At 43.6% G+C, this 26634-nt stretch overlaps 1 protein-coding gene and 1 pseudogene across 1 annotated transcript in view; one reads left to right on the forward strand and one right to left on the reverse strand.

Annotated features, from left to right (window-relative positions):
- Nucleotides 1-5900: 5900 nt before the first annotated feature.
- Sntb2 (syntrophin beta 2) overlaps nt 5901-26634 on the reverse strand; it is a 79194-nt gene continuing 58460 nt past the window's right edge. Inside the window, exons 4-7 of the mRNA XM_085681632.2 lie at nt 25065-25207; nt 19400-19596; nt 14578-14762; nt 5901-13179 (exon numbers count right to left, since the gene is read on the reverse strand). Coding sequence (XP_085537758.1) covers nt 13087-13179; nt 14578-14762; nt 19400-19596; nt 25065-25207 — 618 coding nt within the window. The 3' untranslated portion in view covers nt 5901-13086. The remainder of the gene's footprint in view (nt 13180-14577; nt 14763-19399; nt 19597-25064; nt 25208-26634) is intronic.
- On the forward strand, nt 14931-15030 carry LOC146890142 (U6 spliceosomal RNA; annotated as a pseudogene).

A 26634-nucleotide genomic window follows, 5' to 3' on the forward strand; every position in this document is an offset into this window, starting at 1 on the left:
GTTCCAGGAAAAGTCATAAGCTGACACCACCCTGAGAGAGCCAGCATCTAAAGGGAAGAACCTGCCAGCCCAACCTTTAGATAAGGTCACCGGATGACCCTGAGCCCAGGACTCACCTATTCCCCCCCCCCCCCCCCCCCCCCCCCCCGTTTGCCGGGACTGCTAGACAAATGTCAGCCAATCAGGGCCCTGAACCCTGGAAGTGACGTCACCCTAACCTCTATTGTGATAAAAACCCTATCCCAACAGGATACTCTCTGTTCTCAACCTCTGCTCGGACAAACGGAGGCTCCAAGCTGAAGCCTGAATAAAGGCTCTTTGCTTTCACCTACGAGTGTGGAGGCAGAGACAGGCAGATCTCTGTGAGTTCGAGGCCAGCCTGGTCTACAAGAGCTAGTTCCAGGACAGGCTCCAAAGCTACAGAGAAACCCTGTCTTGAAAAAACAAAAACAAAAACAAACAAACAAACAAGTGTGGCCTCTGTGGTGGTTCTGGGGGGAACCCTGCAGTCCGGGTGTAACATGGCAAGCACCTTTATCTGATGTGCCATCTTGCCTGTCCAAAGCTATTGTATTTTTTAAAAATATTTATTTATTTATTATGAATACAATATTCTGTCTGTGTGTATGCCCACAGGCCAGAAGAGGGCACCAGACCTCATTACAGATGATTGTGAGCTACCATGTGGTTGCTGGGAATTGAACTCAGGACCTTTGGAAGAGCAGGCAGTGCTCTTAACCTCTGAGCCACCTCTCCAGCCCCAGCTATTGTATTTTTTTGTAGTCCAGGTTTGTCCTTGATCTTCCTATGTAGCTAAAAATGTCCTGAAACTTGAAAAAGCAAGGTCAGGGGCTGAAGAGATGTCTTAGAGCCTGAGTCACCCACACGGTAGTTAACAACTGTCTATAACTAGAGTTCCAGGGGATCCAAGGCTGCCTTCTGGCCGCTGCACCAGGCACATAGGCATGCATGCAGGCAAAATAGCCATATGCAAAAAAAAATAATAATTTTTTAAAATTATTAAAAAGAAAAGAAAGGGCAAGGCTATTTTTTCTTCTTCTTCTTCTTCCGGCCTGGAATTCCTGGTCCTCCTACCACCATCTCACAGATGTGAGTTTGTTTTGTTTTGTATGCATTTTAAATAGATGGATCTAGCCTTGATTTAGGAAACAGCTTGCAGGGATGGCTGTGGTCTGGGCAGTTTGGAAGAACCCAGAGGGAGAGGTTTGAGAGGGTGAACTCTAAGTGTATAAAGTGAGACATGAGCGCTCCAGGGTATGGTTGAGGGCAAGGCTTTTATTGGAGATATGAGGGAGAGCACAACCAGAGGCATCTGGGAAGTGGGCTGAACGAGGCCGGCAGGGTGGACAGGGCCATCGGAGGAGGTGTTTGTAGGGCAGCAAGAGAGGAAGTCAAGAGAGCGCATAGCTGAAATGGCAGGAACGAGAAGCGGGGTGGGGTGGGGGAGGGGAAGCCCATGAGATGGAGAAGTTTAGGGTGGGGGCAGGGTGAGAAGAGCCAGGATGGACTCTGTGCAGGTGTTTTCCAATGCTGGGAGAGTCTGAGAGCAGCATTTGATGTGCTATGCTAATACACCACAGTTGCCACTTGTCCCACATTTCTTTTGGACCTGACCCTAAGGACTTGGCGATGAGTTGAATACAGACGACAAGCTAAGCTGGCAGGGATGACTGGTCCCTGGGTTGGCTGGGCTACTTAGATGCAGATGCTGGGTAGAGATGAGGGCGCAACGCAGGAAAGAATGAGGAGGCTTGTAGTTTGAGGCACCTTTGAAATACCCCTATAAAAATATCCAGTGGGTTTGCTGAGAATGGTGGCGCACGTCTTTAATCCCAGCAGTCAGGAAACAGACAGGCGAATCTCCGTGAGTACAAGACCAGCCTGGTCTACAGAGTGAGTTCCAAAACAGCCAGGGCTGTTACATGGAGAAACCCTGTCTCAAAAATAAATAAATAAATAAATAAATAAAATAAAATCCAATGGTGCTGTCAGAATTTTGGGGTGCAGAGGCAATAGTCACAGCTTCTCACTGTCACCCTCAGCAGTCTTAGGGGGTCCCCTAGAATTTTATTCCCTTTGATGCAAGCTGGGAATGTGACATCAATGCAAAAAAGAGTTTAAAGCTATTCGGTTTCTGAAACAAAGTTAGGGCTCAATAAAGATGCATATTTTTTTAAAATATTTATTTATTATGTATACAATATTCTGTCTGTGTGTATGCCTGCAGACCAGAAGAGGGCACCAGACCCCATTACAGATGGTTGTGAGTCACCATGTGGTTGCTGGGAATTGAACTCAGGACCTTTGGAAGAGCAGACAATGCTCTTAACCTCTGAGCCATCTCTCCAGCACAAGGTGCATATATTTTTTAACAAATATTTATTCTGGGGGAGACAGAGGGAGAGCATACAGGAAGAAATGACTGGAACCCGAGGGCGTTTGAGGGACGATGTGATGTGGAACCCTAGTACGGTAGAAACCCCCAGGAGCCTACAAGGGTGACCCTAGCGAGAACTCCTAATCAGAGAGGATACAGAGCCTGAACTGCCATCTTCCGTAACCAGGGAACTTGCACTGGTGGAACTGGGACACCAGCCCAGACACAGAACCTTCGGTCTAAATCTGTCCTGCTGGCGAGACGCGCTGGGGCCGCGGAGGCACAGAACTTGTGGGAGGGGCCAACCACTGTCTGGTCTAATTCGAGGCCCGTGCCACTAGAGGGAGCCCATGTCATCCACGGCGTGGATGGCCAGGAACCAGAGGCTGGGTGGCCCAGAGACCCAGGATAGAAAAAGAAATCAATGAAACGATTCCTAATGATAATCTGCTATACTCATAGATAGGTGCTTAGCCAAATCGTCATCAGAGAGCTTTCCTCTGGCAGCTGATGGGAGCTGATTCAGGGAACCACAGCCAAACATTAGGTGAAGAGAGAGCCCAAATTGGAGATCTCTATCAGGTCCTTCCCGTGGAGCTCTGGGAATCACCCAGGAAGAGGGGGAGGAAAAATTGTAGGAGCCAGAGGGGTTGAGGACATCAGGAGCACAGAGCCCACAGAATCCACTAAGCAGGGATCATAAGAGCTCAGAGACTGAAGCAGCAAACACCCCTGCACGGGTCTGCGATGGGCCCTCTGCATGTGTGCTATGGTTGTTAGCTTGGTGTTTTTGTGGGACTCCTAACAATGTGGCTGATATCCCTGGAATGTCTACTCTTTTTCAAAAGGGAAAGGGAGGACAGAGGAACTGGGGGAGGGGGTAGGAGTGGTGGGAGGGAAACTGTGCTTGGGATGCACTGAATACAAGAATAGAAAAAGACTTTATTTATGTGTATATTTGTGTGAATATATTCCACCTGTGTATGGGAGCCTGTGACGGGCAGCGGAGGATGCAAGATCCCCCAGAGCTGGAGTAACAGGCAGTTGTGAGCTGCCATGTGGATGCTGGCAACCAAACTCATGTCTTCAGGAGGAGCAATGGCTTTGAAACCCCTGAGGCCCCTTTTCAGCCCCGCAATGAAGATATTTAAAGGTAGGCTTACGTATGAGGGTTTAGAGAAAGTGTGGCACTTGGGAGAAAGGCACACGGGAGCGTGAGTGTGGGCCTCTCAAAGCGTTGCTGACCCACTGTGATGGCTCAGGAGGTTGAGGTGTCTGTCACTAAACCTGATGCCCTGAATACCATGCTCTGGGCCCATGGTGGAAGGAGAGAATCAATTCCTGCAAGCCATGTTCTGACCTCCACCTGCATGCTGTTGTACATGCGCACACACAGACACACACTAACGAGGAGTCTTAAGAGTAAGGCGTCGAGTGCAGGCACAGGCTCCTCACCGTGGGTCACCATTCACTGATTTTGTATGGCCGTGCACAGGATTGCTGGTGGGGATTGATGTGAGTATCTTTAAAAGAAGACAAGGGAGACCACGGGGCAGGATTATAGAAAAATATCCCCAGAAGAAGGGATCCATCTTTTCTGCAAAGATTATCAGGTGTTGTCTGGGGAAACGCAAGAGGTCCCATCCTAGGTCAAACACATTCAGATATTAAGTCTGATTCACTGTTACCATGACACATGCAATCTAAACACAGAAGAAATACAAACTCTGGCAGACTTTTTGTTTTAGTTTTTGCATTTTTGAGACAGGGTTTCTCTGTGTAGCTCTGGCTGTCCTGGAACTTGCTCTGTACAGCAGGCTGGCATCAAACTCATAGAGACTTGCCTGCTTCTGCCTCCTAAGTGCTGGGATTAAAGGTGCGTGCCTTGAGGCCTTTTGCTGGTGGCCAAACACAAGTTTGAGGTCAACCTGGTCCCCAGAGACCTGTGTCAAAACAACAGCTAAATATGTAGGGCAGTGTTGAGTGCTTGTCTAGCATTGGTGAGGCCTCATGGCTGACTTCTAGCTCTGTTCCAAAGAATGAAATAGGTTAAGTAAAGAACACACCCAGGACAGAAAGGAAAGGGACCAAACCCAGGTCCATGAGAAAGAAGTTTTTAAATGATGTATCTTATATATAACTATGTATACCAGGCTGACCTTAAACTCAAGAGATCTTCTTGCCTCTGCCTCCCGAGTGCTGGTATTAAAGGCATGCGCCACCTTGTCTGACTCTTAAAACTAGTTCTAAGAGTGGGGCTGCTGGGCTGGAGAGATGGCTCAGCAGTTAAGGGCACTGGCTGCTCTTCTAGAGGACTTGAGTTTATAGTCAGCACCCACATGATGGCTCACAACCATTTGTAACTTCAGCTCCAAGGGATCCGACACTCTGGCTTCCATGGGTACTGTATGCACACAGTGCCTTTACATACATATAGGCTAAGCACCCATACATGTTGAAAAGCAGAGGGCAGCTGTTCTGAACCTGCTTCAGAATGGCGCCAATCCATTTATTCACCACTTGTGCCATTGCTTCTGTACCCCCTCCCTGCTGCTGACACTTCTGTTTCTAAGAGGCAGCTGAGGTGTCCTGGAGTCAGGGTGGTTGGGTGTGGTGGTGGCCAACCAAGTTGGAGTAGTGGCTTCAGTGGCTGAGGTATTAGTTATAGTAAGCAGATGTGATGGTAATTCTTGGTTAACTACATCTGGAATTAACCAAAACCCAAATGGCCGGGCACACTTATGAGGGTTTTTTCTTCTTTTTGGGACAGGGTTTCTGTGTTTAGTCCTGGCTGTTCTGTAGATCAGGCTGGCCTTAAACTTGCCTGCCTCTGCCTGTCAAGTGCTGGGATTAAAGGCATGCACAACAACCACCTATTTTTTTTTTACATTTATGTAAAATGCATTATGTGCATCTGTGTGGGAGGGGGTGTGTGTGCCTCTGTGCACATATTGGGAACCCAACTCATCAGATTGGAGGTACCTGCTGAGCCTCCCATGGGCCCAAACACCTGTGTTTACTAACTTAGGCATTTGATTAGGGAGTGACTAAAGAATGTCCCAGACTGAAGAGACATGACAACCAAAGGTAACACATGGTCCTGGGCATAAGAGGCCCAAAAGCAAAGGGAGGCCTGCAAGGATGCATGACAACATCTGCATTTGCTTGGAGGTTTTGGCCTTGATCTCATGTTGATTAACTGGCAAGGAAGGCCAGACAGTAGCCACCCAAAGTGCCCTGCATCACGACAGGCATTTATCAGCAAGTTAAGGGTAATAGAATGCCTGCTAGAAACAGACAGGTAAAGGCAATGGAGTAATTTAGGAAAGGTGGCCGAGGGGAGACAAGCTTTGGAAATACACATTAGGCAGGTCTCGCAGTCTCAAGCCTCAGCCTCCCGAGTGCTGGAACTGCAGCCAGCAAGCGCTTTCTTCTTCAGTGTTTTTGAAACTTTGCTGTAAGTCAGAAACTATGTGCACATTCTAAAAAATGAAACGATGTCTAAAAGCAACTTTTTATTTACAATATAAAGGTTACAAAGGCATATATACTTATATATATAATATCCTTAAGTTACAAGTTTTCATTGTAATATACAATGCTAAATGTTGATGTGCAACCCAAGGGAAGTGTTGTCTAAGCATCTATATTAATAAGAGTATACATAAAGCTTTTTTAAAAATTAAGAACACAAACTGCTCTGTTTTATGTCATGGGTCTTTGATTTGGTAGCCAGAAAACTTGAGACATTTTAGATAAGACTTGAACAGAGGTCTTATTTAAATAAAAGAGATTCTAAAAAGAGAAAACAAATAAAACCCCAAACAACCAATTGGTAGAAATTTATTCTTTTTTGAGACAGTTTCACAATTCGAGCTGGCTCAATATTCACTATGTGATTGAGGATAGCTTCTTCCTGCCTCCACCTTCCAAACGACTGCTGGGTTTACAAATGTGGCTATCACACCTGGTTTTCTATGGTGCAGGGATCAAACCCAGGGCTTCCTGCATGTGAGGCAAGCCTTCTTCCAACTGAGCTATACCACCAGCCTTACCTAAGCTAGCTTTCAAGTCTTTACACTTAGAAAAAAAGAGCAGCATGGGAAATAAGACAGACATGTGGGTAATAACAGAGTGTGCATAGGAGAAAAAGCAGGCTCTGCTCCATACGATTTCAGATCTGGCACCAAAATGGAAAAGTGATTGCTCGGGCACTGACATTTTCAAGCTGAACTCACAACAGGCTGTAACCGTGACACGGGCATCCTGTACTGAAGATCTCAACCCAGTGCCTAGGATATGATATAAGTGAGGATCTCGGAGACTGTCAAACCCGAACTTTTCTCTCTCTCCAGTCCTACTAATTCAGAAACCATCAGCAAGATGCAGCAAATACCCACTGCTAGCAGGACTCGTCCTGACAGACAGCAATACTATGTGCTGGTTTTGATAAAAACAATCATTAGCACCTGATTGTCAAAGGGCAAGTTTAAAGAGCAAGACACTGAAGGTGTGGCCTCATTTTCACACATGACTCCAATATACTTGAAAACAAGGGTAAGAAGTCCATGTAACTGCATCCTTTTGCCACCCCCACCACAGAAAGCTCAGGTGCTGTCTGCGAAGAATTAAACATGTTTGAAAAGCTGACCTGAAAGGTTAATAGAAGGCAAGGTGACTTAAAGGGAATGTCATTGAGGAAAATTCAGCAAAACTCTCACTTTTTCTAGGTCTCTTTCCACTGAGTTTGAATATCAGTGTTCTAGAATAAGTGGAATCTTCCTAATTTTTAGGACTTATTTGTTTATGTATTGTATGTATATGAGTGTTGTCTGCATGTACACCACACACCAGAAGAGGGCACTGGATCCCATGTGACTATGGTTATAGAGGGATGTGGGAATTAAACTCAGGACCTCTAGAAGAGCAGCCAGTGTTCTAACTGCTGAGCCATCTCTCCAGCCCTGGAATCTTGCTAATTTTTAATGCAATTTGGTTGCTTACTAAAAACAGTCCAGCTATGATGTGTATAAGAACCTTAAAAAATAAAATGCTTAAATAGTAAGTATGAAAATGAGTAGGTCAGTAATGTTTAGAAATAAGCTTTGCTGCCTATTTAAAAGTATAATAAAAAAGTCAGCTGTGTGTGGTGGCGCACACCTTTAATCTCAGTACTTGGGAGGCAGAGGTAGGCTGATCTCTGAGAAATCGAGGCCAGCCTGGTCTACAGGTCAAATTTCAAAACAACTAGGGCTATTACACAAAGCAACTCTGTCTTGAAAAACCAACCAACCAACCAAATAAAAAAACAAACAAACAAACAAACCAAACAATCAACACCCACCCACCCACACCAATTGATATTTGACAGCAAAGAATAATTTGCAAAATATTTAGATATTACATTAAATTCACATATACAAAATTGTTGAGCTGGGTTTCGTGTATTCCAGGTTAGCCTTAAATTCTCTACATAGCTAAGAATGACTTTGATCTTCCTTGCCTTACACCTCCCAAGTGCTGGAATTACACCTCACAAACTGGTTGGAGAGATGGCTCAGTGGTTAGCGCACTGGCTGTACCTGCAGAAGACCTGGATTTTCATTCTCAGCACCCACCGGGCATGCATATGATTCACATGTAGGCAAACACTCATACATAAAAGAAAAATAAATCTTAGAAAACGCTTTGATCCAGTCACCCAAAGTGGGATGGGAAAATAGAGGCGGCAAGAAATGATGTTCAAGGTTAGCTTGAAGCTGGTGCACAGCGGTGGTTCCTGGCACTAAGCTGGAGGCAGGAGGACCAGCAATTTGAGGCTGACCTAGGTCATATGAGAGAGTATATCTACAAACCAAGAAGAAAACCAAAACTTGTTATTCTGAAATCAAAGGGGCTGGGAATATAAGAGTATATCACATGGCAGTACTGACTATGCTTAGCGTGACCAAGGTCCTGCCTGGGGCCAATGCCAATGTCAAGGAGTAAAAAGGAAAAGAACTCATGTTTTTCTGAGTTAATATAACAAGCATTTTTCTAGTTGATTTGGCCACTGCTGGATAAGAGACAAGAAAATAATGTGCCCCCTGTGGCTATTCCCTGAACCTCAGCCTGAAACCTTGCCTTTGATAAACTTGTGGCCAGATATGGGTTTGTGTTGTTCTGAGCAGTGCTCCAGAGGGCCCCAGGGCCTTGCACATGCTGGGCAGGCATTCTGCTACTGAGCTACACCTCCAGGCCATTTCATTTTTTAAAGAGAGAACAGGTTTCAGATCAGCTACTTGGATAGTCTATTGCTAGAATGAATAATTTCTACTTACGACACTATAGCGGGGACAGCTATGTTGCTAGAATACACGCAGTCCTGACATGCAGCATGACTTCTATCTACCATTACACTCTCAGTGAATGTTTAGATGTCCAGCACAGAGAGAAGTGGAGTTTAAAGACGGTTCAGGGTAAGTGCTATCAGCTTTTAAGGAGTCTATGTAGAAACTAAAAATCATTCTAGGAACAATAGGAAAATGCAGAGTTTCTTTTATCTTCAGCAGAGGAAGAGCCACAAAACAACCGTAACGCATGGAAAGCTTCCTAAGCTCACAGCAGACCATACCACCACCTGGTTCATGTGCCTGACCAAAACATTTGAAGGAATGAGTATGATTTTTGTAGAATTCAACTAAAGTAAAATTCAACTAAAGTTCTTGCAATTTCAAATTTATCTATTTTATTTTTTCCAGACAGGATCATATACAATCCAGTTGGCCTTGAACTGGCTATACAACTAATCTTTAATTCTCTGCCTGCAGCTACCAGGTACTAGAATTTTATTGTTGTTTTGAAACAGTCTTGTTGTGTAGTCCTGGTGCCTGGCAAACCTGGTTGAGCTTCCCAAGTACTCAGATTCCCACTGTAGTGCTACATATTAAATACCATCCAGAGCAATGTGCTTTTAAGAGCTAAGCGACCTGCATTTGACTTCCTCACTAGAGATGAGGAGCTTGTTTGCTTCCTTGCTTTCCTGGGCCGTTGGACATGGGTGCTGGGATCTGAGCTCCAGTCCTCATGGTTCAGTAGCAAGCCCTCTTAACCACCAAGCCCAGATTTCTTTTTTGTTGTTGTTGTTGTTTTGTTTATCTTCTCTTTGTAGCTTTGTCTGTCTTGGAACTCACACTGTAAACCAGGTTGGCCTCAAACTCACAGAGATCTGCCTGCCTCTGCCTCCTGAGTGCTGGGATTAAAGGAGTGCACCACTGCCCCGACCCAGCTTTCTAAGGACTCAGTTCATTCTTGGTACCTAGAGCTGCTGGCAGCTACTTGGGAATAAAAGCAGAATGTTTGGATAGTTTAAATATAATGTACAATCAATAGCTTGAACCAGTGCGAATAATAAATTATGATCCAGGTAAGTGTCCACCAAAGATACAAAAGAACAGAGAAAGTGCTGGAGTCTCTTTCCTCAACACTTCAAAACTGCTGAACCCTCTTAGTAGGTGAGGCTTCAATATTAGTTTGCATAGCAGCTTGGAAGGTGATTTGCATTAACACACGGGCAGATTCTTCAATGAATTTGAAAACAAATCCACACGAATTTAAATTAAACAAGAAGACTTTGAGTTTCTTACAAAATTTTAAGAAATCAGTAATCCTCTCCACACATTTTTGTTCATCCAAACCATTCATAGTAAAACCTTTTTTTTGCGGGGGGGGGGGATAATCATGTTCAAAGTTCAAGTTTAATATTTTTTTTGGTGATAATAATTTCCTCTTTTGAAAGAATAAATTTTGGTTTATCAGCTAAGTGCATTTATTCTTGAATAAAAGCTTTGCTACTATTCTTTCAGGAGGATGTTAGTAAAACAAATTAGAAACAATGTTAGCTTTCTGTTGGCTAGAGAGATTTTTCTACATATAAAAAAATAAATAATTCAATCTCTCCTACCATGCAAATAATTTCCAGTAACAAACTTAAGAGTTCAGACAAAAACAAAAACAAGAAACCCCACCAGGCATGATCAGACTTACCCTGGTCTGAAAAGTGCTAAACATGGCTTCAAAATAGGCAGATGGTAATTAAAGTAACATTTCTGATTGCCCATAATATCCCAGAATTTAACCTGAACTGTTTATAAGTTGGTGCCTTTACTTATAATCATCTAATAGGTACAGCAAACACACAGGAGCATTTCTTGTATAAAATATTTGATACCAATTTCTGGGCAAGGCTTGTAGACAACATCAGCTTCCTTTAGTCCTCTCTCTTGGGGGGAGGAGACTTCTCTGCCCAGGGCTAGCAATCCAGGTATGGAAGGCAAAGATACCTAGGAAATAGTCCACCTGAACAGTTTCCTTTCCACTCGACACCCAGGATCCCACAATAGTCAAAAGAAAAAAGACAATTTAGCTGATTCTATAAATGAGGTGAATTAACAGGGATGTCCATTTTTAGTTATTATATAATATTGAAACTATTTTATATTTTGGCATTTGAGTACAACATTGATACTACAGGTATGTATTAAGTTGTCCAACACTCACAAAAAGCCTTTCACTTGTGGTTTGAAAAATGTGACACAATTAGCTGCACATATGCCTGGGGGAGCTGCGGCAGCTTCTGAAACAAGCGGCTTAGAGGCCTGGTTCTCTGGGCTGTTAATGACACATCACCCATAAGCCTTCATTGTCTACCAGGACTGAATGGGCTGCAGTCCTCACACCACTCACTGCCCTTCTAAGGACAGGGTGGCAGGACCTCCCATCAGTCTTCTGGGTGGCTTAGCCTTTCCCACCAATATGGAAGACTTCAACTCTATCACTGAAGCCTGTGCCGTTCATAACTTCTAACAACAAGAGCATCTGAGCTTCCGCCTGAGGTTATCTGTTGTAGTTCTGCTTTCTGAACTCGGCTGGACCTTTGAAATACGTTTTTTCCTTTCTTTTTTTGAGCAGAAGATGTATCATGGATGGATCCAATCTCAGGATTACAACTACTTAAAATATAAAAAGTTCTAGAAAGATGTCCTTTAGATCTTAGTTTCTAGTTTAAAGTAAATCCCAACATTTGTTTTTGGTGCGCCAATACCTATCCGAAGCTGGGGTGGGGGGGCATTCCTCCTCAGCCTCTGCACACCATCAGTCTGACCACAGAGAAGGCGGAGGACAGTGGGCACCTCCTTTACTTGGGGATCTGTCCTTTCCTCTATCGCCAGTCAAGGCACCCGAACTTCACACCTCAGGCTCTGCATGAACAGTTGTTTTCTTTCTTTTTCTCCCCTACGCCATCTGAAGCATTACATGTCTGTGTAGCACACTCCAGAGAAATCTAGAAAATGAGAGCTATTTCTAGACTTTTTTTCAGAGAGCATAGAAAACTCTAAGGCAATATTTCTTTTTGTTCTGATTTACGGATTGTGCTAATCTGGGTATTTTATGTAGCGAGACTATTTGAAATGTTTCTACACACATCTATTTTCTTCCAAGCCAGGAAAAAGAAGCTGGATATGATTTATCCAGGCCACAACATCAGAAAGCACCCTGAGGCTGAGTCCTGATGACACTGAGCTGAACCTAAGTAGGCAGCTGCCGAGCGTCTGATCACTCCACCCACTCAGGGTGTGTGGGGAAGAGCTGGAGGCGACTTGTCCTTTACCACTTTGGGACCACAAAAGTCCAGTGCCAGGATCTTTCCTGGCCCCACAGTGCCACTTGACATGGCATCTGTGCTGCAAAGCTAACGACCCACAAAGTCACCACCAAAAGATGCCATTGAGGAAGCGACCTAAAGGTTGACTCCTTAAAGCTAGATGGTCTTCCTAGAATGGCAGTGAGATCCAATCAGCTAAACAGTCACGAATAAAGCTCCACAGAACCTAACCAAAGGCACATTTGGTAAGCAATAAGAAATGGCTTAGCTTAGAATAAGAATCTTTCTTGCAAAATAAACTTTAGACCATCCCCAGGCTCCTACCAAATATAAACTCAATAAAAACTAAAGGAAGTAAACTCCTTTTTCAGAGAAGCGGTTTCCAACTGGATTTTCAACTTGGCCAACCACCAAAAAGGGGAGTGAGGGCAAAGGCAACCGGACTAAAGACAGCACTCATGAGCGGCAGAGCTGGGATCAGAGGTGGGGTGTGGGGCAGGGTGAGGTGAGTGAGAGCCAGGGTGCATGGACGAACCATTGGGGAATTACAGGTAAAGACAGGAACACTGTGTGCAGTCGACCTGTGTGGGATGCCGGAGGGATGATGGGCTGCTGGACACTAGCATCTGGGGAGCAACAGTTATCCTAATAAGAGCTCAAGGCCAAGCCCCAAACAAACCCTGCAGGAAGAAAAGGAGAACTTCTCTGACTGTTTGTAACCAAAGAGAAACCCAAAGAGCCAGCCTTCCTAACGGGAAATAAACACAATTACTTAGCGATCACAATATGAGACGACAAATCAACAGCTTCAATTTGGAGCTTATTACAGTTCTAGAACTCCTGACCAAGGCTGCGTGGGAAAGGTCGGCCCTTCTTTAACCCTGTGGTTTCAGCAGTGATCTGAGGTTTGTGGGAAGGCACTGTGATGGAGCAGAGCAGGGCTTCTTTTTGTGCTTCTTTGTTGTTGCTTTTTTTGATTTTTATTTTTTTGAGGTGGAAATACTTCTAGTGACAGTCGAAGCTCTTTCTTGACTCTCGCCGCTGCTCATACAAGCAGTCCCATTCGAGTGACTTTGGCGGATAAGAACGTGTGCAACACAAATACAATCGGCTTTGGACAAGAATGCAGGTCCATAGTCTGTGGAGAAAGGACACACACTTTAATAATAAACAAAGGCATTAAACAAATCTAGATATGATGTTCCACTTTTTTTTTTTCTTTTTGGTTTTTTGAGACAGGGTTTCTTTGTACATCCTTGGCTGGAAACTCTCTCTGTAGTTCAGGCTGGCCTTGAGCTCACCAAGATCCACTTGACTCTGCCTCCTGAGTGCTGGGATTAAAGGTGTGCACCACCCAGCTGACTCCATGTTTGTTTTGGTTTTTAATGCAGTCTCTTGAAGCCCTGGTGAGCCGCAAATTTGTTGCATAGCTGTGGATAACCCTGAATTTCTGATCTGTCTGCCTGTATTTTCAAGGTTCTGAGACTACAGGGATGCATCACCATGCCCAGATTTATGTGGTGCAAGGGATCAAACAGAGCTTTGTGCATGCTAGGCAAGCACTCTATTACGTGAGCTCCATTTCAATAACTAAATCACGTTTCTTTATTGTGTGTATATAACTCGAGTTTGTGTGCATGCGTGTGTGTTTGTGTACAAGTGAGCACATGGATGACACGTACATGGAAGACAGCTTATGGAAGTTGGTTCTCTTGTGTCACCATGTGGATCCATAGGTCATGAGGTTGGTGGCAATTGCCTTTACTTGCCAAGCCACCTCTACGGCTCTTTCCACACTTTTTTTTGAGACAGGGTCTCTCATTGGCCTGGAACTTGCCACTTAAGCTAGGCTGGATGACCAACAAGGCCCAGGGATCTATCCATCTTTGTCTCTCCAATGCTGGAATTGCAAGTGTGCTACATACCCAGCTTCTTTAATGTAGATTTTTTTTTAAAGGGGATTGAACTCAGATTTTCATACATGTAGAACAAACACATTACTTTTTCTCCAGTTCTCAGACGAAACTTTAGAAAAAGAGAATCGCTCCCTAATGTGGAGAAACGAAACAACAAAAGTTCAATCCTGCCAGGTGGTGGCTGGACATGCCTTTAGTCCCAGGAGGCAGAGACAGGTGGATCTGAGTTTAAGGCCAGCCTGATCTACAGAGCGAGTTAAAGGATAGTTAGGGCTACACAAAGAAACCCTGTCTTGAAAACTAACTAATAGAAATAAACAAAAAACAGAACCAAGACAATCCCAGGGCCATCCTGAAAATCAATGAACAATGTCTTAGCTGTAATGGAATGTCAAATGTTAGGCCACAGGAGGTAAGAGACAGTGAGAAGATTGGGAATACAGCTCAGTGGTAAAGGACCACTCAGCATGCAGACGCCTTGAATTCAATATCCAGCAACATAAAGGAAAGCAAGCAAACCAGAAGCAATGTAAAAGACAGAAATGACCAGTGCAGACCGGTTCATGTCATTCAGGGTGGCACCCAATAGGCATGTTCATAGTTTTCAGAAACATTCTCACCAGTTCTCCCTCAGGACCACCAAAATCCAGATAGAGATTTCTGATGCCATCATCAGCAGACATCTTCAGCCGTTCAAAAGGATAGCGGTACAGTATGCTGCTGGAGCTGCCGTTGTCTCTGGAGATAGTGAACCCATGCTCATAGTGGACAGTAAATCTTACCTCTTGGCCACTTAAGGTGCAGCCTATCAAAGACAAGAAAAACTCACATATAATAAAGCTTTATTTTAGTTATCAAGTAGAAAAGAATTCCTCTAGTTTCAAACAGGAAAAATGATCTTTTCTTGAGAATATGAGGCCTAAGTTACTTAAAATTTCCTAAAATATAAATTTTAAAAGACTTTTTAAATTTTGCACTCACTTTGATAGAACAAATACTAAAATTGGAATGAAACAGGGAAGACTAGCATAACCTCATGAAGGAAGAAAATTCATGAGGAGTCCATATTTTTTAAAAGACCTATTATTCTTATATTTCTTTTCAGACAGGGTTCAGTGTACCCCGGGCTGACCTGTAATTATGTGCTTCTGATCTTCTTGTTTGTGTATCCTGACTGCTAGAATTATAGGCATAGACTACAAAGCCAGTCTGAGTTTTCTTTTTAAGACAGGCTCTTCCTCTGAAGCCCTAACCGTACAAGGTAGAATCTATAAGTCATAATTACACTTGAGACTGAGCTAAGGCTAAAGTCAGAAAAAGATTTCTAGGATGGGAATTCAGATAGTCCCCAAAGAAAAGATAAAACTAGCCAGGCGGTGGTGGCGCACACCTTTAAACAGCACTTGGAAGCAGAACGCAGGCTCTGAGTTCAAGGCCAGCCTGGTCTACAGAGTGAGTTCTGAAACAGCCAGAGCTGCTACCCACCTAAACTCTGTCTCGAAAAACCAATCAAGCCGGGCGGTGGTGGCACATGCCTTTAATCCCAGCACTCGGGAGGCAGAGGCAGAGGCAGGTGGATCTATGTGAGTTCGGAGCCAGCCTGGTCTACAAAGCCAAGTACCAGGACAGGCTCCAAAGCTAGAGAAATCCTGTCTTGAAAAACCAGAAAAACCAACAAAATAAACAAAAATCAAATATTTTATACTGCCCTTTTCTCTTCTCCACAGCAAACTTCCTGGAAGAACTCTCCACACTGTCTCACTGTCCCATCAGCCCTCGGCCTTTGCAGCACCTGCTCTGTCATCACACCGGTAAGCATCTCTCTCTCCAAGGACACGGATAACCTCCAAGTTCTAAATCAACTGAATTACATTAAGCATTGACTGTGCCCCGTTTCCATGTCCTCATTCTTCCTTTATGGGAACTTAGGTTTCTGCTGTGTCCTCTTGTGTTTCATGGAAGGCCAACCCTAACTTCAGAGTAGTCAGCTCCTGGAGCATGGCTTTGTCAGGGGTAAAATGAACTGTGATTGGGACGCAAGTCTTTCCTCCCTCGGCACCTGCAGACCATGCACCTCTTCATATATTTCTAATATTTGGCTGAAGTGGGCGTGATGATACATACCTATAATCCCAGGGCTTGGGATTGCAGAGGGAGAAGGATCAGGCATATCCTGCCACCCTGGATATATAGCAAGTATGAGATCAGTCTGGTTTTAGGACAACCTATCTCTAAAAACAAAACTAAATATTTTAATTAAAGAAAACAAAAAAGATATTGTGGGGCCAGGCTTGAGACAAGTTAGAGTCATCAGAGAGGAAGGAGCCTCATTGAGAAAATGGCTCCATAAGATCAGGCTTAAGCAAGCCTGTAGGGCATTTCCTTAGTGACTGATGGGGGAGGACCCAGCCCACTGGGGGTGGTGCCATCCCTGGGCCAGTGGTCCTGGGCTCTACAAGAAAGCAGGCTGAGCAGCCCATGGGGAGGAAGCCAGTAAGCAGTACCCATCTATGGCCTCTGCATCAGCTCCTGCCTCCAGGTTCCTGCCCTGCTTCAGTTCCTGCTCTCACTGATTTCAATGATGAACTGTGAGTGAAATAAACTCTTCCCCAAGTTGCTTTGGGTCCTGGTGTCCATCACAGCAATAGTGATGCCAGGGCTGTTACACAGAGAAACCCTGTCACAGAAAACCACCACCACCAACAACAACAACAACAAAAAACAACTTCTTTTTCTTTCTTCTGAGACAGGGTTTCTCTGTGTAGTCCTGGTTGTCTTGGAACTAGCTCTGTACACAGGCCATGCTAGCCTTGAACTCAGAGATTTGCCTGTCTCTGCCTTTGACTAAAGGGATGTACCACCACCACCTGCCTTAAAGGTAACTTCTGAAGAAGTCCCTAATATTAGCACACTTTAGTAAAGCAGAGGGGGAAGAGATTCATTCACTATGGGGTCCATCGGCGCTATACTGAAATGAATGTAATCATGTCATCTATTTTATGCCTCTATGTGCATGTGTGTAGAAGTCAGAGGCCAGACCTTGGGACTGTCCTCCCTAGCTGTTATCCATCTTATATTTTTAGAAACAAGCAAGTTCTCTTGCTGGTCTGGCCATGGACTCCCAGGTAACCGACTTGATCTTTCTGGGAGGAACTGGAACGACACACATGAGCCAGCACAGCTGGATTCAGTTGTAGACATGGGTTCTGGGGAATGAACTTTGGCCTTCATGCAGTGTGGCAAGCACTTTATTTTCTCTGTCAATATCTTTTTTATTTAGCCTGTCTAGAGTGCTGAAGACTGAATCTCAGTCTCTGCATGGATCACTGAGCTCCACTTCTTATCCCTATCTGTATTACTCCCCCCAACTTTGATTTTTTTTTTTTTGAGACAGGGTTTCCCTGTGTAACAGTCCTGACACTCGTTTGTAGACCAGTCTGGCCTTGAACTCACAGATCCACCTGCCTCTGCCTCCCAAGTGCTGGGATTAAAGGCCTAACCTTTGTATTTCTTAAATTCAAACACTGGTGAAGACCTACTAATAGAGATTTTTCCCCCCATTTTTCAAGACAGGGTTTCTCTGTAGCTTTGGAGCCTGTCCTGGAACTAGCTCTGTATAGCAGGCAGGCCTCGAACTCACAGAGATCCGCCTGTCTCTACCTCCTGGGTGCTGGGATTAAAGACGTGCACCACCATCACCCAGCATGATACAGATGTTTTATGCCACAAATCCTGCTTCTACTACTCTGGGATCGGTTCCTTTTTACCTCGTAGTTCTAGGGAGTTTGGGTGTTTCTGGAAAAAGTTCTTTGACCTGACCCTACAGCAGAACAGGAGGCAGAGTGAGAATGAGAGGGGAAGAAAGGTAGAGGGAAGAGGGAGAGAAAGAAAGACAGACAGAAGTGGCCCAGACTCTTTTGAGAATTGCAGGGAAACTTTGAAGGAAGTAGATCCCTAGAACTTTGTTGGAGAAAGGCTGGGGTAGCAGGTGTCTTACACCTGCTCAATGGTGTAAGACAAGCCACCCTACAAATCTATCGACAAGCTAATCACAAAGGACAACAGGACACTGTGCTCTTCTCACGGCTCTTAGTCAAGGACAGGAAATAAGGTCTTAGTTACTTTTATCTCTCTCATTATAAAGCACAGCTGTGGGTAAATACTAAAGTACACAGCAAATATTTGCTGATGTAATGGACGAAGGGGATTGACACTGTGTATCCTTCAGGCATTTAATCCAGCCATGAGTATGAGTCATCTGGAGAGAGAAGAAGGAGCATAACGCACTGGCTCCATATGAGAACCGCAGCTCAAGTCCCAGCCACACTAGCCCTAGCTTTTGTGAAACTGAAAGGCAAATTGAAATACCTGTATGCTTGCAGAGCATAAGTGAAACCCCAAATTCACAGGGACTAGCCACCAGGGGGCGCATCCACAGTGCACCACAAGAACCAGCAGGAACTAGGCACTAGAGGGAGCTTCTCTAGTGAAACTATGGCAACCAACTCCTTCAAGCACTAACAGTGTTGGACAGAATATTTTCAAACCTTTGAAGAGAAATTCATATTTCAAACACTTTAATCTCTGTAGCTACAATTTCGTAAGATGCTTGCATTTAAGGGTGTCTGGACATATCTTAGATGCTAAATCTTTTTTTTTTTTTTTTTTGAGAAAGGGTTTCTTCTCTGTGTTGCCCTGGAACTCTCTCTGTAGACCAGGCTGTCCTCAAACTCACAGATATCCTCCTGTTTCAGTGCTGGGATCAAAGGCATGCACCACCATGCCTGACCCCACAATCTTTTTAACTATAGTCAGTGGATCTAACTTTTACTGCCCAGGATCTTATACTATTAAATGTAGATTTAAAAGATGAACAGTAAAAAAGCCACGTGGTTAATGCCATGTGGCAAGCATGGTAAAGCTTCGCCAGTGAGACAGATACCGGATTTCTTCCCGCCATCACCATTTGAGCTCACATTTTAAGGCAGTTTATAGTCGGCACACACAACAATGGTGGTTTTATTTTAAAGCTGAGCAGTTTCATTTAATTAATGTTAGAGGGCGGGAGAGATGGTTCAGCTTTTAAAAGCACATAAGCAAATGCTGTCTCTTCAGCTTCTCTCTTTTGGACTCCAGGGGCACCTGCACACACATGACACAAACAGACAAATACACATCCACGCACATCACTAAAAACAAATCCTGAAAAATACTTTAATTGTTGTTAAAAATCCAGGGTCAGGGCCAAGAATGGTAGTGTATACTTGTGACCACAGCACTTGGGAGCAGAGCAGGAGGATCAAGAGTTCAAGGTCATCCTCTCATCCTCGGTACAAACTGAGTTCCGGGTCAGGACAGGCTATGTGAGAACCTGTTGCAGACAGACAGACAGACACAGACAAACAAACAAACAAACAAACAAACAAACAAACATATCTCTACCTAGGGAGACTTCCTTGACCAGCTCAGCAGCAGCATGACAACCCTGAACAAGTATTCTGGTCCAGGTGGACAAATCCCGATGAGTTTCAACCCTGAAGAGATGCATCTCAATGCCCTGCCGAGAGCCCGTTCTTGTAGCAAAGGTAAGGTCAGATCCAAGGGAGGGTGACCGACATCCAGAACCTGAATGAACCAACCTAGGATCACAAATAGAACAGAGAGCTAAAGTAATCACTGCATTACTGGAAGAAAATGCCAGAAATTTATACTCAGTAAGCAGAAACTTATAAAAACCTTCAGCAGTTTTTAGATGAATGCATTTCAAAACCAGACTGTGATATTTTGAAGGTGATACTATTCTTTAATCCCACAGAATAATCCCTGGTGTCTCAAGAGGCAGGATACTACTTACTCTCTTCATAAAAAATTACCCACTAACAGGAAAAGGGATACAGAAAATCCTGCCGGGGCTGGAGAGATGACTTGGGTTAAGAGCATTTGCTGCTCTTCCAGAGGACTGAGGTTTGACATACCGCAGTTCACACCATCTCCAAGATCCCTCATCTGGCGGCCTCCACAGGCATTAGGTACACAGATGGTGCATGGACATATAAGCAGGCAAAACATATAAAGAAAATCAAAGCTCAAAGAACAAGAAAAAAAGAAAGAAGCTGGGCTGTTGTAGCCCACCCTTTAATCCCAGCACTCAGGAGGCAGAGGAAGGCAAATCTCTCTGAGTTCAAGGTTAGTCTGGTCTACAAGAGCTAAACTAGTTTCAGGCCAGTCTCCTACAGAGAAACACCGTCTCAAAAGAAAAAGAAAGGAAGGGAGGGAGGGAGGGAGGGAGGGAGGGAGGGAGGAAGAGAGGGAGGAAGGGAGGGGGGAGGGAGAGGGAGAGGGAGAGGGAGAGAGAGAGAGAGAGAATCCAAATGTAGTGGTACATGCCTGTAATCCCAACATTTGGGGAGTTGAGGCAGGAGGATTCTAAGTTTTAAACCAGCCTGGGGTACAGACAGTGACCTCTCAAAAAGAAACAAAACACCACACTACATCCCAACTAGTGGATTAGAAAAGGAAGTCCTATGGTCATCTACCACATGGATGAACTTTTAGGACTTCTTGTTAAATGAAATGAACAGGTCACAAAACTCCACCATGCAGCACATGGTTCTACTTCTATGCAGCACCCAAACCTGATCCAAAATTAGAATCTTTCTTGAAAACTAGAATTTCATCAGGGCGACAGTTAGCACTCTCCTTTGGTCTTTTAGAGCAGGCTCCTTACAAGCACAGATCTGAGCACGATGGTTTGCTAATCAGCCCTCTTCAGGGTGGAAACCGGTAGTTCATGGACTCTTTTTCTTGAAACATGGCTCAGATCACACTTCAGAAGTACAGCTCTTTTCTCAGCTCAATAGTTCCTATTTCATCATGTAGAATATCAAAAAGATGAATACTCACAGGTTAAGATGAAAGAAAACCGATAATTTGTGCTGTCAATGTGGCATGTGTTGGTGTGTACACCTGTCCCTATGTGGAGGCCACAAGTCACATCAGGTGTCCTCCCTGTTCTGTGACCTTATACCCTTCCTTGAGACAGGGTCTCTTACTGAATCTGGAGCGAACCTGATGGCCGCAAAGTCCTACCAATCCTCCTGCCTCAGCTGCCATAGCACTGGTGCTATAGGCACATGTGTGGGATGCCTGGCCTTCTCCCAGGTGCTGGGATCAGAATGCACTCCCATCCACTGAGCAATCTCTCTACCCCAAACTGAGTTTTTACTACTTCAATAAAGACATTTAAATTAAACTGACTCCCTACCCCCACAGGCCATTTAGGGAACACAGTGCCTACCAACAGCTTGTGCATGTGACCGGTTGCCAGTTGCCCTGAAACCTGCAAAGGTTATCAGAGTTTAACTTACCCCCAGGGCAACTGTCAGCACAGTGAAAACTGCAAGAAACATTTTATGATTACATGGTATTACTATGAGATAGTTTGAACTTACAGACTTGCCCTATGGAGTCACCTCTGAGAACTGTGTTACTAACCTGACTCCTGAAGATCTTACATGCCAGGTGAACATGAGCCAGCTCAGAAAGAGTTAAGTTTTAGAATTACTCAATATATGATCCAAGGAAATGGAGTATGGAGGAAAGTGACAGGGTTATTCTACCACATTCAGTTTGATTGCTAATCCCATGTCAGACATTACAAAATATCAGTCTAGGAGGTATTTTTCCCCTAAATTTGATTTTGAAATATTTAGCAGAGGGATTCTAATTCAAACCAGCTGCTGGACTTGGGGAGCAGCCATTGGTTAGGACACATTGCCAAATGCTTCCCACCCCCACTTTTGTGGGAAGGCCAAATAGCCTCACAAAAAGATGAGCTTTAGCAGCTTGGGCCGTATTAGTCCCACAAACTCAATACCACTCAAGTTTCCACTGATACAGTAGCCATGTTGTCCTTGGATTCTGTCTCTCCTGGTCAAAGAAAAAGCTTATAGAAAAAGACTGCAAAATCCACAGTATCTAGTTCGTCACACTTTTCTATCTGTGTTGTGTACCTAGTTTTGATCTCAGTAAAGACCTAAAAAAAAAAATCCCTTCAACACCTCCAGGCATTACTTAATCCTCATTGCCAAAAATGTCATGTACTGAGAGAAAACATGTACATGCACACACAGTTTTGATTTCTAAGAATCTAAATGTGAGCTGGGCATGGTGGTACATATCTTTAATCTCAGCACTCAGGAGGCAGAGGCAGGTTGAGTTCAAGGCCAGCCTGGTCTGCACATCAAGTTCCAGGACAGCCACAGCTACACAGAGAAACCCTGTATCAAAAAACCAAAACCAAACCAAACAAACAAAAAGCCAAAAAAAAAAAAAAAACCCAAAAAAATCCAAACCCTAAATGTGTATGTAATCCAACATAAATGGTAACCATTACTTTATACAAATCTAACAATGATACTTGATTTTGAAGTCTGAAGCATAATTAATTCTTACTTTCCTATATATTTCTGTTATCTTTTTTTCCTGTCTATTCATTTGAACGTGGAGCCCACTGATTCTGCTGGACTGGGGGTAGTGAGCTCCATGATCTATCTGTCTCCACCCCCACCCCCCAGAACTGGAGTTACATCTATACCAGGCTTTTTGCAGGGTTCTTGGTATCTGAACTCAGTTCTCAATGCTCATACAGCAATTACTGGACCAACTGAGTTGTACACCAGTTCCTCTTGGCTTCATTTTCTTTATGCTACTTGAAACACAAATATTGAGTCTTACTTCTTTTTCTCATATGGCATGTTTTCTTTTCTTTTCTTTTTTTCACATAGGCTCCCATGTAGCCCAGCCCAATACTGAACTCCTGGTTTTATTGCCTTTAGCTCTCAAGGGCTGGGATCACCATTATGTGCTGCCATGTTTGGCTTTGTTTTTGATGTCGTACCTAGGCTCTGAGCAGACCTACTCCTTAAATACACAACTGCCCCGTTTTATTTACTACTGAAGTCCTTTGACAAGCAACATCCAACGGACAAAAACTGCTTGTTTATGAGGTGACTGGAACTTCTAGCTTTACAGAATGAAGGTTTATTTAGAGTGTTCTAAATCTTTGGAATACAAGTTAATGGGTCTAACCTTAACTGTGGCAACATATCCTTGGTCCTGCCCTGCCCTCAGTGAACGTGAGATAAAATAGAATAAGTGACACTAACTCAGGATTTCCAGGGACACTACACAAGCACAATGGGACGTTCTTAGATGACATCATAGTTTCTGATGTCAAGGTAGCTTTCTTTACTTCAGTGAGGGCCTGGGAATGACACTTAAACTCTGTCTCCTACAAGATGCTTCTCCCCTTAAGGAATTAAGGCGCACACATCTTCCTGGTTCTCAAACTCTGGAGGTGCTTTAACTATTCCAGTGACTGACAGCAGCCCAGGAAAGCTTTATGACAACTTTAACTCTATTTACATGAAAAAATTGACACCAGACTGCACGGGGAGGCACACACCTTTACTTCTCTTTCTTGGGAGGCAAAGGTAGGTGGATCTCTCTGAGCTAACGGCTAGCTGTTACATATTAAGTTTTAGGTCAGTTAGGCCTACATAGTGAAACTCTGTCACAAAAGCAATGTTTTTGATGTTTCCAACAGGAAACAGCCAATGTTCTCTACGGGGCACAGGAGATGGTTCCAACACTTTCCTCTTTTGGTACCAAGTATTTTTCTGAGCAGCTCCCCCACCTAATGAAACCACTAGATTATCTTCCACCCCTTCTTTCTATCAAGGGCAAAGGGCAATTACAACAAAACACTGCCAGAGAACACTCACTTCTCATAGATTCTGGTTTACTGCACTGAGAGAAACTTCTTAATGATTCCTAAAAGCAGTCTTGTGGGGCTTTTTAGTTATGCCAAAATCTGACTCTTTAAGATCCCAGGGAAACAATTTGAATACGCTTCTAGATGAATCTCTTAAGACACCTCAAGGGGCTGGAGAGATAGCTCAGCAGTTAAGAGCATTGCCTGCTCTTCCAAAGGTCCTGAGTTCAATTCCCAGCAATCACATGGTGGCTCACAAATATCTGTAATGGGGTCTGGTCTGCAGGCATATTGTTGTAGTGAGGGGCTGCGGGCAGGCCTGCTTTTCATCCTGCCCGGCTCCCGCACGGCTAGCTTAGTCCCAGAAATGCGGGAGAATTATCTGTATTCTGTCAATCATGTATTTTAATAAAACGCTGATTGGCCAGGCAGGAAATATAGGTGGGTCAACCAGACAGGAAGTAGAGGCGGAGTAATGAGAATAGGATAAGGCTAGGGAGGAGAAAGGTTCCTCGGCCATTCCTGCGCAGACCACTGAAGAGGCAGCATGTAACTTGCCCAGCTGAGAAAGGTATGGAGCCATTATGGCTAACATAGATGAGAATAATGGGTTAATATAAGTTATAAGAGTTAACAAGAAGCCTAACCTAATGGGCCAATCAGTGTATAACCTTATGGAGTCCTGTATGTAATTTCTCTTTGGGATTTGCCGGCTGTTGGGGTACCGGGCGGGACGGAAACCCCAACAAGCCGGCCCTCATGCTACAGCATATACACAGACAGAATATTGTATACATAATAAATAAATAAATATTTAAAAAAACCACTTCAACTTTATATTTCTCAATTGTTCTCTGTGACACTGGGAACATCTGTGGCTTCAGGACAAAGCCATGATTGTGCTATGTGCTCTTTTGCTGCAAAGAGCACTGCAAAGATATTCTGGCTAAATTGAGCGGTTTGTCCACTGTACCACAGTCTGGTTTAAATGATTTCATCACCTACTCAAAAGGCTACTACGATTTCAGTGGTTTTAGTCACAGTCAATAATAAAGAAAAACAAAACCACCCCAAACCCCTATTATCTCCATGACTAAGCAAGTTCTAAAAGGAATAGCCACTCCCTCAACAATTTATGTTTGCGCATGCACACACACAAACACCCACAAGTGATTGAAGCAATTTATTCTGTTAAGAGTTAGGAGTTGCAAAATGATAAGTTGGAAAAAAAATAGATTTTGTCTGTTAGTCTCTTAAATGCTATTTTAGGCACCAAAGGCAGTAGAATTCACTTTATAGCAGACTTAAGAGTATTTCTTTCTTTTGTCTTACCTTGTGGCAACAAGAGGGTAGCTATGACATGGTGATGCCCAGGCATCTCTTGTCCATGGCATACAATCGTAAAGGAGCAAATCCTTCTCGGTCACAGCCATGAGAACAGGCCTCCACTGCTGTCTTCCACCATCTAGTTTTGCCTGTCACAATGGTGAGATCCAGAATCAGAGCTAACTATGATAACTATGAGCCTTTTGCAGAAGTGACTTGAGCACTGGCCCAACATTGAGGACTTTGTTCCCCCACCCTAACAGACTCGAGATACAGAATTATTCCCATGAGGTTACTCCCATAGGTAGGGATTCTCCATTGGGAAGAGTGAAGAGGGGCGTATTTGAAAAGCTAACAAGTCACAGGCATCATTTAGTGATATGACAATGTTACCCCATTCCTTAAAAACTGACCATCACAATTCTAATATATTTATTTATTTTAATATATAATATTATTATTATTAATAATAATAATAAATTATATTTATTTATTTGAAAATATACATATTTTCAAAATGTGTATACCTAGTGTATGATATCTGCTAATAACAGGGTGGAAGCCAGGTGATGGTGACGCACGCCTTTAATCCCAGCACTTGGGAGGCAGAAGAAGGTAGATCTCTGTGAGTCCCTGGTCTATGTTCTAGACAGGCACCAAGACAGAAAAGAAAGAAAGAAAGAAAGAAAGAAAGAAAGAAAGAAAGAAAGAAAGAAAGAAAGAAAGAAAGAAAGAAAGAAAGAAAAGAAAAAAGAACATGATGGAAACTCATGTCTTCTACTGCAAAATCTACAAGCGATATCTGACTAACATCTATGGTAAGGAAGCCAGGCAGTGGTGTATGCCTATAATTTCAGCACTCAGGAGGCAGAAGCAGGCAGATCTTAAGGCTAGCCAGAGTTATACAGTGAGGCCTTGCCTCAACAAAACAAAAAAAAAAAATCAACCTACAGTTAAGAAATACATTGTTTGGGGCTGGGAAGATGGCTCAGTAGTTAAGAGCACTGGCTCCTCTTGGTTCAATTCCCAGCACCCACATGGCAGTTCTCAGTTGTCTGTAACTCCAGCTCCAGGGGATCTGATACCCTTATACAGATATACATGCAGGAGAAGCACCAATGTACATTAGAAAGAAAGGAAGAGAGAGAGAGAGAGAGAGAGAGAGAGAGAGAGAGAGAGAGAGAGAGAGAAGGAGAAAGACATTGTTATATTAATTAGTATTTTGAATATTTATGATAATATATCCCAAAATAACACAACTCTGTATGTTGTAGAATTTCCTATAGTAAATTATAGCCTATTTTGTTTTTAAAACATGTTGACCATAAGTCAATGAGATGGTTCATCATTTTTTAGTACTTGTCTGACAACCTAAGTTTAATCCCTGGAGCCCACAGGGGATGGAAAAAATTGACTCCCAGAAGTTTTCCTCCACATCTGTACCATGAAATGTACAAGCCTGCAAAACTCACACTCACATACACACGTACACATGCACACACCAAATGCATACACAATAATAAGCAATAAAAAATGTTGACCATGATGCAGTTTGTTTTTCTGATGCTCTGATTTA

This window comes from Myodes glareolus, chromosome 22 (assembly GCF_982192425.1).
Source record: "Myodes glareolus chromosome 22, mMyoGla1.1, whole genome shotgun sequence".
NCBI lineage: Eukaryota > Metazoa > Chordata > Mammalia > Rodentia > Cricetidae > Myodes > Myodes glareolus.